General features: G+C 45.9%; 1 protein-coding gene across 2 annotated transcripts in view; it reads right to left on the reverse strand.

Annotated features, from left to right (window-relative positions):
* The window catches only part of PRIMA1 (proline rich membrane anchor 1), a 50,811-nt gene extending 35,821 nt beyond the window's left edge, over positions 1 to 14,990 (reverse strand). The window contains exons 1-3 of one of the 2 annotated variants that reach the window (XR_015288804.1): positions 14,743 to 14,913; positions 14,274 to 14,403; positions 7,917 to 8,067 (exon numbers count right to left, since the gene is read on the reverse strand). Coding sequence is in view for 1 of the 2 variants with exons in the window: in XM_086895983.1 (XP_086752109.1) it covers positions 7,917 to 8,067; positions 14,274 to 14,403; positions 14,743 to 14,957 (496 nt within the window). In the remaining variant the exon portion in view is untranslated. Of the gene's footprint in view, positions 1 to 7,916; positions 8,068 to 14,273; positions 14,404 to 14,742 lie in introns of both variants that reach the window. The other variant, XM_086895983.1, reaches the window with a different exon arrangement.
* Between the last annotated feature and the right edge of the window lie 289 nt (positions 14,991 to 15,279).

A 15,279-nucleotide genomic window follows, 5' to 3' on the forward strand; every position in this document is an offset into this window, starting at 1 on the left:
GTCTTCAGCTTAGCCAACAACTTCTGCTTAAAAAAAAAAAAAAAAAAAAGAAAGAAAAAAAAAGAAAATCAAGATGTTGGAGTATGCATCTCAGAGTAGAAAGGACTGTTCTACTGCAGGACCAGTTTAATATGTGATGGTTCTTTTTAAAAATTAGACAATGCTTTTAATCTATAGACAACAGAACTCCCACTGATTCCTGCACTGCAAAATCTGGCCTGAGGCTCTTACTTCTAAATACTTCAAAATGCATTTTCAAGAGAGAGGATTTTTCCATTATATCAATTTATTACTGTATGAAAAATTCAAAACAAATATGCAAGGTCCCAGAGCAGGGGAGATATTCATCACTTGCCTAAATAACAATTAGACTTGACAAAACATTTCAGCATTTATTGTGATGAAAAACTCTGAAATGGGAAAGCACTGGAAGCTGTGATTGACCATCTGGTCTTACCATTCTTTTAAACAGAATGACAGAGATTTTACAACAACTCAATATGAGATGTTAGGTGAAAGAGTGACAGAAGAATCCTATCATAAAAGTATTAGTATGAACCTTTCCAGGCTTACCTGCTTTCTAGTCACTAATCCTGCTCTTCAGACTTAATATAACATCTTAGATGCTCAAACTATTTAAAATTCTGTATTTGATTGCTGTTTAAGAAATCTCCTCACCATAAATAATTTTCTCATTTTGACTGAGAGGTGAGGACTTGTGACTTTTATTCCCACACCAGAAAAAACGGTGCTAAATGGAAAAAAAATAGCAGGATTTTGAAGTTTTTATGTCTTTGGTGACAAAATCAGAGTGCCTGTAATTTGAGGCAGAAAATCCAGTCACTGCATTTCTGATTCAGATGGGTGAATTCTGCTTAATCCAGTCTTGGACGCTTAATGATTTGGTTCACTGTGCTAAGAGTGAAGGTAGTGTCTGTGATGTGAAAACATGGTGGGGACCTGGACTAGATCCTACTTCTGCCATCATCCATGGCTCCAGACTGCAGTGTTGGAGTTCAATTTAGATTTGAAAGCCTCCAAATCTTACAGCCAGTTCTGAGAGTCACATTCCTCCAGTAACACAAAAGTGCATGTGGGAGATGACAAAAACTGAATTTTGGTTTGGCTTTGTAAATTATGAACAATGCTCTCACACAAGACTGCGATTCACAGTATGACAGCTGTGTTACCAAAACTGGAAGGGCTTCCCTGTTTCAGCATTCTGTTTGCATTTAAAAAAAAGTTACTGTCTAGACCAGACTTGCTCTCACAGTAGCAGTCACTACTGTAAATCATGCAGGAGACAATGTGTCTGTCCCCTGCCATTTTGAGCTCCTGTAGTTCTCTGCAGTTCAGTTTTGGTTGTCACTATGCTGTATGCAGGGTGGAGGGAAATGCTTTCCCCATATCATAAAACAAACTCAGCCCTACCTGTTTGCTAACAATTCCTTTGGGCATCACATGGGAGAAATCTACCCAAGATTCCTCAAATATGTCCAAATATCTCAAAACTACTCTGAACAAGTTTTCAGGCAGAGGGGCAGTAGGTGAAAGCTGGTCCTGCCAGCTGAGCCCTTAGGGCCATCAGCTTTGCAGTAAGTGCTTGTAAAGATAGAAAACCCTCACAGGATGAAATGCCTAAACAAATGGAAACTTAAACTCAGAGCCCTCTGAGCTGCTCAACTCCTATTGCAGCAGCCTACATCAGACTGACCCGAGCTGATTATCGGGCATCTCATCCTTGAAGACACATTGTGGCCTCCAGGAAGATTTCAATTCATTTTGCAATCACAGCTTCCCCTCAACTCCTGGGGGATAATCAGACCTCTGCCAAGGACAAAAGTTCTTTAGGCATTGAGTAGGCAAACATGTCAGCGTCCAAGTACAAGAAATGTAGTGCTGAGCATCAGGACCGTGCTCAGCTTTCCTGCTGGAACAGAGATGGGGAGACAGTATTCAGCATAAGGTTCAAACTCATTCTTTGAATCCACACTGCATCACCTGTGCACTCTACCATCAGGTTTTACGACTAGAATATCCTAAGGAAAACACATTTCTTATTATTTTATGTCCTAGAGTCATACAATATTTCTATAACAAGTTCTTGCTGTGAAAGACTATTTTAACAATTAGCAAGACAAATCTGAAAACTTTGATGACTTGAAAACCTATGCAAAGTTTAAGAAGTTCCAGACTATTTCTGTTCTTCAGATTCCTGCCTAATATACACACATTGTGACAGTCCAGAGATGAGTGGCATTCCTCAGAGATGGTGTTAGGACAGGTGCTGTTTAACATCTGTGTCAGCAACACGGACAGTGGGATCGAGCACATCCTCAGCAAGTTTGCCGACGACACCGAGACGTGTCATGCAGTTAACATGCTGGAGGGAATGGATGCCACCCAGAGAGAGCAGGTGCCATCCAGAGGCAAGGGATGCCATCCAGAGGGACCTTGACAGGCTTGAGCAGTGGACCTGCATAAACCTTGTGAAGTTCAACAAGGTCCTGCACCCATGCCAGGGCCATCCAGAGTACAAACAAAATCTGTGAAGAGAATAGATTAAGAACAGCCCTGAGGTGAAAGACTTAGGGGTGCTGGTGGACAAGAAGTTTGACACAAACTGACAATGTGTGCTCACAGCCCAGAAAGCCAAGGGTGTCCTGGGTGCATCAAGACAAGCATGACCAGCAAGTGGAAGGAGGGGGTTCTCCCCTCCACTCCCATGAGACCCCATCTGCAGTAGCATGATCAGCTCTGGGCCCAATAAAAGGAGGATGTGGACTCACTCCTCTTGGAGCGAGTCCAGAGGGGGGTACAGAGATGATCAGAGGGCTGGAGCATCTCTTCTATGAGACAGGCTGAGAGAATTGGAGAAAACTCCAAGGAGATCTTAGAGCACTATTCAGTACCTGAAGGGAGTCTACAAGAAAGCTGGAGAAGGACATTTTACAAGGGCATGTATGGCTAAGGACAAGGGGTAATGGATTTAAACTGAAAGAGCACAAATTTAGATTAGATATTAGAAAGAAATTCTTTACTTTGTGGGTGGTGAGGCACTGGAATAAGTTGTCCAGAGAAACTGTGGATTCCCTGTCCCTGGAAGTGTTCAAGGCTGGTTTGGATGGGGCTTTGAGGAACCTAGGGGAAGGTATCACTGCCCATGGCAGGAGGGTGAAACTAGATGATCTTTACAGCCCCTTTTAACTTGAACCATTCCATGAATTTATGATCTGTCCCAAAAGATCTGAATGTCCTTAGCTTTCCTACTTGCACTGAAGGGACCCTGCATGCTTTCCGAAATTAAACTGTACATCTGAGCTTATATAGCTGCCAAAAGGTTTCACCCATCTTGTAGCTGGTCATTTTTATTTTGGCATTTTCACCAGCCCAAATAATTAGTGAATTAGATGCTCTGTCTCCAGAGATAAAGATGTCACTCTGAAAAACAAAATGATAGAATTACTACATGGAGATTAGAGTCCTCTGCAGTGATGTCATTCACTTTGGCTTTGCACTGACATGATTGTGCTTGATCTCAGCTGACAGCTCAGGGCACTTCCACTAAGGTCAGGAGCTGTAAAGGCTTCACTGTGTACCTATGGGCAAACATCCAAACATCATGGCTCATGTATCCAGACTCAACCTAAGTTTCCTCCTCTAAATTTTGACTGAAGCAATGTTTGACTGAACACTTCCTTCATTCAGAGAGCAGATGGCAATACCATGGATTCCTCACCCAATATGGGAGAAGGGTAAGCAGAGACAGCAAATGTTGCTCACCAGCAAGTGAGGAGTACATGCAAAAACATCCTTTCTCTTCCTTGTACCATTTTAAAGAAGTCACTTCTGAAATGTTGTTTTGTAAGACCTTACACAGGTTAAAACTGATACAGACTACAGTGTATATCTAATTCTAACCCCTTTCCCCTTTCCTGTTTTGAAAGCCTGGCTTTTACTTCCAGACAAAGTCCTTTCTTCTTTGCAATGCCCCTGGAGAAACCTGCGTGCTCACAGCGTATTTAGGGGTTGACAACAGCAGCTTTTCACATTTTTAAGGGTCAACATCATTTGAACTAGCTTAATCTCATGGGTCCATGAAGCCGGGTTAGAAATGCTGCCTAAACAAGTATTCCATCCACCTTGTCTTAGTCTTGGCTGAAATCCAGAGACAAGAAAGAAAGCAGATGGAGAGAAAAAGACACAGTTAATTAAAGGCCAGGTTCTGAGCATCTCTATCGCCTTCAGGTCATTACAGACATATCTAGGGAACACACACAATTTCATTGAAAGTTCCTTCTTCCTTTGCTGTCAGCATCTAAGTTTAGTTGGCCTTAGGCCCCTTTGAGCCTCATGAGCTTTCCCTTCACTTCATCAGAGAGCAGTTTTCTAGGCATGGGTTAAAGAGCAGGCTGCTGCTTGCATAAGGGGAGTTACTCCGGAAACATCAATGTGCCAAAACATCTGGAGAAACTGCCATGGGCTCAGGGACCATGTCTCCTGTCAGTCCTCAGCATCACACAGTCCCCACATCCTAGGGCTGGACTCCCTCTCCTCAGAGCCCCTTAGTAAGGTACACATCTGTACTGAATCAGACAGCAGTATCTCAGTGGGATGATGAAAAATCTGCATCTGAAATGAAGCTCAGAAAAGTCAAAACTGAAGTAGTCCATGTGTCCCACTTTGCAGAGAAAGGAAAGGGTGCACCAGCAATACTGAGAGGCCCAGCATGCTGAGGGAGAGGCATGGCTGATGGCAGCTTTCCTTACATGCTGTGAGGCAGATGGGTTCCCAGGAGGAGACACAGGGTTATACTGCCATGATGGAACTGGCTGCAGAGCAGAGGTTGGATGTGGCACCATAAATGCAAGTGGTCAATGTGAAGGAGTTAGAAATGTGGGGAAAGGAGACCTGGGGTCATCCCTGAAGGAGGACAAAAACAGTCTATTTAATTTATTATATTCATATAGTTTCATTCATTTACTCAGTGCCTCCTCAGGATGTGCTGAAACACTCCCCACACATTCTTGATGTAAATACTGTAAAAACTGTAAACAGGGAGGTGTCTCCTAAACCAGGGAAAGCTGGTGCTCCTAACACTGCTTGTGGTTTCAGACTGCCTGCTGTGTGATCCTACTCCTTTTCTACAGAAGGAAATAGGTTATTTCCCCTCAGAGTAGACACAACATTTTCCAGCTATTATATGTGAATTCCAGGATTCTCTGCATTCAATAGATTTTATATAAATCTATCTGCAGGAAGCAGAGCTAAAGATTTGTTGCTGAATCAACCTGTCAATACTGAAGTGTCTAAAGAGACACTAAATGTACTATAATTGTTCCTAAAAGTCCTCAAGCACAATAAAAGCCTGTCAGGGAGTGATTCAGCTGCTCACAGACAGTTATGTGGTGCCATCCCATACAACCATGTAGGGTTTGTAAAACAATCAGGTGGGACTAGTAGAGAGGACACATCAGAGGGTTCTCTGATTTTCCACAACAACAGCTGGAGGCCATGTCAAAGAGCTCTAGATGCTTCATGTAGCAGATAACTGAATGTCAGTGTCTGCAGTGACTGGAGAGACAGGATTTTTGCACCTATTGGCTTCAGTGACCTAGCCCAAACCATGGTAGCTGCTTTAGAGTTGATCTAAATCTCAAGCAACGCTCAGTTTGATTGCAGAGAGAGCTTTTAAGGACAGTGCCTAGCAGAATGCAGCTCACATTTGTGCCTCACAAAGCTCGGAAAGCAATTCCAGCATCTTTATGTAGTACCTCATGGCACAGACACTGTACCTTGTAAAGGTAAAAATCTTGCAACTCCACTGCTGGTTTTTTGCAGATGTCTTTCCAGTACTGAACTTTATTCACTTAGAAAGTGCAAAGTGCAAGTCTAGCGTCAACCACTTCACAACAGCTTTTGGCTCTTCCCTCTCCTGTGAATACCATTTAAAAGCAGTGTCTATAACATCAATATTTAACCACGAGGCTTGTTCTTTCTTCCAAGGAAGGGGATTGCTCTACACATGGACTAAATTACAGTGCCTAGACAGCTGATGATAATGAAAGCATCATTCAAGATGAGGCACTTGATTGCTACTCTAAAGCTTACAAGTGAAAGAAATGTGTAATCTCTTTTTTTCATTGCATTTTAAATGAAGTCACTTGCTTAAATATTAGTCATCTGGATTTATATAGCTCATTTTTAGAACTGTGTTAGCACCTGGCAATCCACCCTAAGAAAGCATCAGGCTATCCCAGTCACAGGCCCATTTGATTTCTTGTTCTTCTTTCTGCAATGTGTGACAGACTTCTTTTTTTCTGACATGATTTACTTCCCACTTGACAGGGGAAAAATCCATGCACTCAGAGCAGCTGCCTGATGGAGAGGAAGCAGCCTGGCAGCAGTGCTCCCTTCCCAGTGCAGCTGGTCAGCAGGGCTGGTCTCTGTGCCAACACTCTGCCACATCTCATCGCCCTCAGGGCAACAGGGTACCCCAGGCACCAGAAAAGAGTGACAAAGTACTTTATTTTCTGGCTGTGATACAAAGATCAAGGTAATTTTCCATATTACTGCCCGTGACATTTTCCTGAACACTGAAAGAGATTTTTCCTGGTATAAAAACTATCCCTCTCTGCTTTCCTAGCTGTCTTTGTACTTCCTTTCCCAAGTGTTTCACTGTTGGTTTTTCTCTGCCTTTGCCTTAATTTTCTGCAGTGTAGCACAAGTACAAAGCATGCTCCTGGCAGAAAAGACACTGAAAAATTCTGCCTGTCCTCTGCCTGACTGAAAAGCTATGCAGAAGCCTTCTTCACGTCTTCTGCACATCTGGAGATGGTGCTGATAAAGACAAACAGCCAGATGATGATACCTAATGATATATTTTTCCTTGGGGGAAGCGCTGAGGATGCTGGATGCACTTTGCAACACTGCTCCCAAGAGAGTTTATATAAGCAGGGAGAAGAATTAATAGGCAGCCTTATAGGGAGAGATGAATTTATGAAAATGCATAAATGTTAAGGAGATTTACTGGAATACCCAGCACCCGGGTCCCAGTCTGTGCCCCTGAACCCAGTGGGTTCATACAGAACCAGGAAGGTCTCTCCCACTGTGCAGGGACCACGGGGACAGATATCACTCTCCAGAAATTATCTGTATGTCAGGGATCACAGGAACACTGATGTGGAAAGCAGCTGCAGAGCTAGCCAGCAGGAACTGCAGGCACCAGGTGTGCTGGGCGTGGGGATTCATGGCTGGAAATAAGGAGGAGCTCAGATGCACTGGGTAAGGCTCAGCAGCAGTGATTTGTATGAAGAGAAAGAGATGAGTCTTAGCCTGTATGTGCATTAGTGGGAAAACTGCTCACTTGCCATTGACTCCTGACATGCCTCCTATTTTTGTAACAGTTGTAAGCAATTTAAAACCAGTGATCCTGACTCACTGCTATGGTAAACTGTAGTGCTCCAGTGTCTTGACAACAGTCAAATGTACTGAATGGTCTAGACAGAGTGTTTGGATTTTTGTCTGCTTATAAATTAATTTGCCTTGAAAGACCCAGACCTTCACGCTGCACACCTGGCAAAAAAGGGGGTCATGCAACTCAAGAGACAGCACAGCTCTGTAGGAAAGCATTTCCCAGGGCTAGGGGATTAGGGAGCCATGTAAAACCAGGGAATCATATATAACACAATGAAAGGAGGGAATTTCTCTGGCTTTTCTCCAAAAGCCAAGCATTATTCATTGATCAGAAAACAGATCACAATCTCTGCTGAGAACATTTCTTCTTCCATTTGCTAAGTAGAAAATGACAAATGAGCTAGCTGTGCCCTTTCCCACATCCTTTCTCCTGTCTGTCCAGGTGTCCCCATCGCTTTGCCCTCCTTCAGCACACCACAAATGCACCAGTAGCTACTTACTTGGCACCGCTAGCAACCTCGGGGGCGGCGGAGGTGGAGGAGGCGGTGGTAACAGTGGAGGTGGCCTGCACTGGCAAATTTCCTGGCAGCTCTCTGTAAATTTCTCTGCTACAGGCTTGGAACATGACTTCTGGGGCTCACCCTGAGTGATCTGTGAAGAAACAAGTCATTGCATGAGCAGCAGAACAGTGAAAACTGACAAATGTGTTTTTAGATTTGAGTACCTGAGTGGTACCTCAGACCTGTAGTGAGAACTGAGCTAAAGTTCCTAAGATGTCCCTTCCCTACATGGCCTCCATTTTTAATATTTATTTTTATTTTACATGATATCTTTGAGACCTCTTTCCCTCTTTCAAATTTGGTTGAGATTGGCCAGCTGGTTTCTGAGTTATTATGGGGTAAGGAGAAGGCAGGCAGTGGCAGACAATACGATTGCATAAGCCTTCTTTCCTTAGGAAAGCCATCTAGCAGCATGCATTATTCACAGGGTCATTGCTGCAAGCCAAAGAGAGCTAATAAAAATTACAAGACAGTTAGGGTCAGGATTATGTTCATTTTCCTTATGGCAGAACTGAAAGCCAGAGGACATCCCTCCTCTGCTTTGCCAGCCTCACTTGGAAGTTCAGAGAGCATTTCACAGGGTGTTTCTCTTCCTGCCACGAGGAGAGGCTACCCGCGTTTTAATCATCTGTGGACCACAGCAATAACATGGTTTAAATGGAAATGCCACATGTAGCCTCCTGTGAGATTCAGTGTTGGCTAGTGATAAAAGTGAAGATGAGGCATTGCAGAGCCCAAGTATAAGCACCACTTGGCCATGGGCAATGATTTAGCCAGTATTGGTATACGATATGCTCAGTGGCTTGATCTAGTCGTGACAAGGACTATTTCTTAACAGCGTATTTTTCTTATCATAGTAGTATTTACATAACTAGGGATTCAAGGATTATTCAGTAAAATTCGGTAAAATATAATGCTACAAAATGGAGTCAGTCCCCAGTGAAAAGGAAATTTGCTGAGCATCACAGAAGCTTCTGGGAGGTGTTAACTTCAGAGGTCTCTAAGCCAGCTCTTTTTGAATGACTTACACAGGATACAATTTTGAAGAGACAAAGCAAAGCCTAAAAGATTAATAAGCATGTTATCTAACAAGCACTTTGAATATAAGTCTTAGGAGACCGCCTGGGACAGACTTGTGTCCTGCTGAAGCTAAGGACAGTTATGCTAGCATATTGTCTTGTATGGTTTGGTCTCAGGCGGGTTATTGTCCTAATAGCTTTGGCCTAACATCATCTTCTTCAATTTGCATTTTTCCATGACATGTTGGTCATTACAAAGAGAATGTCTCATGCCATGCTCTCTGATCCGTTTTAGGCAGGCTTCTTCTGCCTCTCTGGCAGGGTCACCCAGGGTTGTCTTCTCCCCACTTCTCTCTCCTGCCCAAGTTTTGCTTCCCTTCCCCTGCCAGGTCCAGGCACAGACATATCTCCCCTTTCAACCCTATCCCCCAGCACAGCCAGCGTGCCTCTTCCACTACCCACAGCTGGGCACCAAGGGGGCTGCACTGCCCTGCAGGAAAGCTGTATACAGTCATTTTATATATTTCTGGCCAAAAGGAGAGACGTGGCTAATTAAAACAGCATCACTGCACAAAGGACGTGTTCACATGCGTAGGAGGTTTCTAAATGCAGAAAGACGCATTACTCTGGCCTCAGGGAAATGGAGGTAGGGCTTTGTTGATTAAATATTATAGGGAGGGAGGAAAGAATAGAAAAGGCTACGTGTGGCTAAGCTGGAAGGACGGCTCAGCACAGCATAAGGCAGAAGGCTCAGTTCTTTAAACAGCTTGTCTAAATCTATTACCAAACATAGGGAAAAACAAATTCAGCACAAGTGCTTTCCAACTTTCCCCTTCACCATCAGGTAACAGTAAGAGGATGGTTAAAGACCATCCCAAACAGCTTCCAGGAACTTACACAAACTCTCTGAACACTCTAATGAATCAAACTGACTTGGCTGCGTAATCCCTCATGACTAGTAATAAATCTGTCTGCTAAGAAGGCTTATTTGTTTTTAAAGTAAGTGATCCCAGGCAGCAGAATATCCTCCATGCTGCCTCAGCTCTTCCAACACTGCTCACATGAGGAGTTGGGGTTCCAGGCACGCTCCCAAGAAGAGCCCTGTGAGAGAAGTGTCCTTCCCCTACAGTGTTTGGAGCATACCTGGGGTGTCTCCTTGTTCAACAGGTGTGACAAGATTTACTGTGCTGACAGAAGGATGTAGGGAAACACCTCCCCACTGGTGTCAGCAGGGATTAGGAAGCAGCTATTAACTCCTAGCTACAGCTACAGCCCCTGCCTAGGCCCTTGCTTATTGAATCCTGAGAGCCCACTACAGTCTTGCAGGAGGCAGTGTGATGGGAGAGGATGGGCACAGGGAAGAATAACATTGAGCAGATTTGGAGGCAGTTTCGTTTGCAGAACAGAAGCAGCTTTGCCTATGCAAGTCTGAAGACAGTGCTGGTATGGCAAAGCTACATTGACTTATTGCTCTAACTTAATATCAACCAGAACCAAAGGCTTGCTAGGTCTTTTTTTAGACTTATTGACTGCTTTTAAATCCCTGGAGGCTCTCCTACCTTAGGCTGGTAATAGAGTGTCCTCAGAAAAGAGTGGTTAATTTTATCAATTACTTTGCAGACAAGATTAACCCTATCATGGCCAGTCACTTGCTGTTTCTACTGCTGTCTACCTTAAAAATATTATTTCAAAGGGGAAAAAAAACAAACAAAAAGGAAAAAAAAAAAAGGAAAGTTGCTTTGTTTCTCAATACTTTCACCTGAACCTCTATAAAAATTTCCCATGATCATTTTTAAATAGTCAGGAAAGAATTGACATTTAAAAGCATGGGCTTTATCACCTATTTGTTTCCCTTCTCTTGTTGCTGGGTGAAATGTGTGATTGTTAGAAGTAGGAACATAAATATTACCTTGACATGGGTATGTCTTAAAAGCTTAGTCTTTAAAACAAAGATATTTTAAGTTGGTTGAAATCTGCCAGAAAAAGGGAAGACCCAAATCGAGGTTGAGGGCCTCGGGGAGGAAAGAAATAATCAAGGACTGCAGCAAGAGGACAGAATAGTAACAGTAATATAAAGCAGCAGATAACAGTAGCAAGATAGAATCATGGAAAAAATGAAGGCATTTGGCTCCTTTTCAAGGGAAAAAATCCCCCCGTTGATGTCTATTAGTCTTCTTAAGAAATGAAGGCTATTACTTGTGTCTACTAAAGGTAAGCAGAAAAAACCACTAGAAAATATGCTTTAGGGAACAATCTTTCTCTGGCAGGAGATGATGAAATAATACCCCATTGTTTCTTTCTTACCCTCTGCAATTCAAGGTAAGCTGCCCTTACAGCATGTGGCAGGAAAAGAAAAGCATTTGGACAGAACCACACTTTTCTATGGCCAGGTCCCCTAAACGAATCTAACCTCAAACTTTACTGCTTATTTGTTCTGGCAGACTCTTCCATGGCCCCAGAATGGCTTTGGAAGACCTCTGCAGGTGAGGTGTAACTGGAAACCCACCAGGCTGCCAGGCAGTTTGTGGCACAGATGTTGCCTTGGCAAGGGATCACGTTTGGAGAAGGATCCACAGGGCTTGCTCCCTAGCTCTTCCAGCCATTTCTCCAGGCACGGGAGGTGCCATGAACACATTTTCTTGGCCTATCTGCAACTTGGTTGCTTGTTTGCCACAAGGCTTTCTTAACACACTGAGCAGTTGGCCAGTCTAGACAGAAGCTGCCTGGAATTCAAGCTGATCCACTTTTTTCCCTGCTCTGAAAATACGTAGAGTTAACTTTATGGATTTCTGCATTTGATGTGAATGTTTTGCAAAAAGGACAAATGTTTTAAAATACTTAGGGAAAAGAAAATCTGATCCACAAATATCCACAAAGAGAAAGTGGTAACTGGAAGCTTCCTTTTGCAGTCTCTGTTGAAGTTTGTGCCTGTGGAATATTTCTCTTTAATCCAAGATTTCTTATAAAGACAGTGATCCTAGTCCTGCTCTGCATACAGTGGAAGAAAAAATCTGCACATGGTGAGAACTGTTTAGTATTTCAGTAGAGTCCCATGGGGTTGCAGCAGTCCACAAGCATGTTCTACAGAGTGGGATGGGAAAAGAGGATTAATACAGTCCCTGGAGGGTGGCCTCCTTGTGACTTTTAATCAGGTAAAAGGAGGAAAGCTTTAACAGAAAAGTGCAGCTGACTGAAAAGGCACGGAGACCTCTAAAAGCCTGCTAATGTGGCAAGAGCTTTGTCTCTTGGAAGCAGTCTACAGAGATGAGATCTCAACACCACTGCATGAATCCCAGGACAGCTCTGTGCAATTCACATCAGTTAATCCAGATCCATGTTTACAAAACCAGAAAAATGTGTCCCTGCTATTTATCATGGCCCTTTCTGCTCTTCTTTCAATTATGTCAGAAGCCTCTGACAGAGTCATCCCTTCCCTCTTGTCACAGAACTGGCTACAATGCTAATAAGAAAATATTGTGGGTTTTGTTTTGGTTTTGTTTTTAATAAAATAAATGCTTCTCCTTTGATTAGCATCTGACTGATTCTCTTAAGTGTCTCAAGGCAGGGCCTGAAGAGGGAATGCAGAGGTAGGAGGGAAGGCTACGGCACACGAAGTCATTGTGGGGACAAATGAGTGAAGAGGGGCTGGGGGATGTGAGAAAACATGACTGCTGCTATAGATGGAGCAGGGGCAGGGGAGCCACGATGCGACATTACAGAATTAGTCAAGGAGAGAGAATGGCTTGTGAGACTGAAGATAAGAGCAAGGATTATGACTCAACATGGGGAAGGGAATCATGGGAGGGGTTACACGATGAAGGAGTTTCAGTCACAGGAAAGATGGAAGGCTGGCATGCCAGTGAGCATTCCATACCTACCCTTCCCATTGGAACCTCCTGATGGGAGCCCTAGATAAAGACTAATTTTGGGGAATCTGGAAAAAAGCTCGAGTATGAATAGTCTTATTGTGTGTTCTTCTACAGAACAGCAAGCAATAGCACAAGTACAGTTGATGAATGGGACATTCATCCAAATGTCCCAAATAATTCCAAATTATTGTGAGGAAAGGCTGGTGGGCTCCTTGGCTTTTGTATTTCTCAGAGCCTGTTTCAATTTTTATAATTATTTTATAATTGTTTTTGAAAGATTGCTTTAGATCACGTGAATAGTTAGCCAGAAAGATGTTTATCCATGGGTTTTTTTCTCAGCTCAATTGACTGATAGGAGAGAGGTTGCAGGAGGAATCTCTTTTCACCCAACTGTGCTTCCCTGAAAAATTTAGTTATAGTTTAACTTACTTACTCTAGCTATCTAAATACTTGAGGACAGCAGGAAGGTAGCGCTGACAGAAATTTTTATGACAGGACATTGGTTTAAAGGTTGTTTTTGTTGTATATTTCTATTCATTTTAATCCGTAAGGAGCACAAATCCTCTTTGTCATTCATGGCAAGAGACAAGATGCTAAAACAAACAGCATCTCTCTTTAATCTCTTGGGAGTCACTAAGTTTAGATCAGGGAGTAAAAGACGTGGAGTCTCCACTTTGTTTTTCCAAGAAAGAAACTGTAATTGGTCTGCTCTTGAACGGCACTTGGCTGGCTCATCAATCACTTCTCTGAAGACATATATTATAAATAAACTTTAAAATATCAGAGTGATGCATTTGAGCTGAGCTTTGCTGCTGTTCTGATTCTCCAAACTGGATGGGCACTCTCCCTCACTGTATACCAATTTCTTCCAGTCTCTCTTGCTGGCCACCCACATTACAATCAAGGTCACACAACACCACAGCGTCGGAGTTGGCAAAAGCTGATTCAGCCCTTTACCCAGAAAATCCTCAATTCAATTCGCAATCAGTACCGAGAACCCACGGCGAGGCGCGACCGCCGGGGCTCCGCTCCGCCGCTGCCTCTTTCCGAGCATCTTCCCACCCACAGCAAAATGCGCTTCCCAACCCTCTGACCGCCGGCGCGCCGAAGAAAGTCAACTCCATCCTGCTGGGACCGAACACTCTCGGACCGAGTTCAGCGCTCCGGGGCCGGCACCGGCGGCCCGTCCCGCACACCCTCCGTCCCGCAGCACCGGCCAGGGGGGCCTCGCCGGGGACAGCAACAGCTCTCCCGGCTTTGGAGCCGCCTGCGCGACCACCGCCCCGCCACGGCCTCCTCCCGCAGCGCCTGGGGTGCCGGAGGGGCTTTGCCCCCATCCCCGCTTTTCCCCCGCCCCGGCCCCGCCGCCCCCGCGCCCCGCAGCTGCGAGCGGGCTCGGGCGGCCCTACCTGGAGGGACCCCCAGAGCGGGTGGAGGGCACAGTGCAGCAGCAGGGAGGGCCAGCAGTAGCGGAGCAGCCCCAGCAGCTGCCGGAGCAGCATCCCTCCTGGGCGGGCGGGGGCGCGGGCTCCGGGAGACCTGGGGAGGGAGCAGAGCGAGCCGGCTGCAGAGGCGTTGGCTCGCACCCATCCCCGGAGCGCGACTGTCCCAACTTTAATTCTGGAGGGGAGGGAGGGAAGGCGGGAGGGAAGGAGGGGGGGAGGGAGGCAGGGAGATGGGCGGGTGGGGAGGGGATAGAGTGGTCGGGAAAACCCAGAGCCCTGTAAGTCCCGGCTCCTTCAGCAGGGAGACGCGCCTCCACCCCCGCCCTGCCCGCCCCCCTCCCCGCCCGCCCCGCCGGCTTCCCTTTCCCGGGATGCTCCGGCTGTCGCCGCCGGCAGCCTCTCCGTGCCGGGGGCTTCCCTGCCGGCACCTCACCGCTGAGCTCGGGGCTCCCGCACACACGGGAGGGGAGCGGGCGGCGGCAAAAGTTTGGAGCCAGGCGCGGGATAAAAGAGGCAGGGCCGGGGCCGGGGCCGGGGCCGGGGCCGGGGCCGGAGGGGAGAGGCGGGGAGAGCGGCGCGGCCGCGCAGCCGGGGCATTGCATCTCCCCCCAGCCCGCCGCCGCTGCTGCAGTGATTTTTCAAGCCCATCGGGGCAGTCCCTTCCGCGCACGGCTCCCCTGGGCTCTCGCTCCCTCCGCTGGGGGCCGGCGGGGCGGCCCCGGGAGAGCGGGACCGAGCACGGGGGAACCGCGCCGTCAACCGGCACCCCCATCCTGGACGAGCCCTCAACTGGGGCCAGGAGGTTTTGGGGTTGGTGGTGTCGGTGTTCAGCCCCTTTTCTCAGGAGCGATGCAAGAGCTTGTCCTGTGACGGGCGGGACATGGGGCTGGCTCGGCCCGGTGTCTCCGGGGGCGCTTCATGGCATTCGTGGTTCTGTGTGGTTCATGGCATTCGTGCTTCTGTGTGGTTC

The sequence above is a fragment of the Cyanistes caeruleus genome, chromosome 6 (assembly GCF_971803275.1).
Source record: "Cyanistes caeruleus chromosome 6, bCyaCae1.hap1.1, whole genome shotgun sequence".
Classification (NCBI taxonomy): domain Eukaryota; kingdom Metazoa; phylum Chordata; class Aves; order Passeriformes; family Paridae; genus Cyanistes; species Cyanistes caeruleus.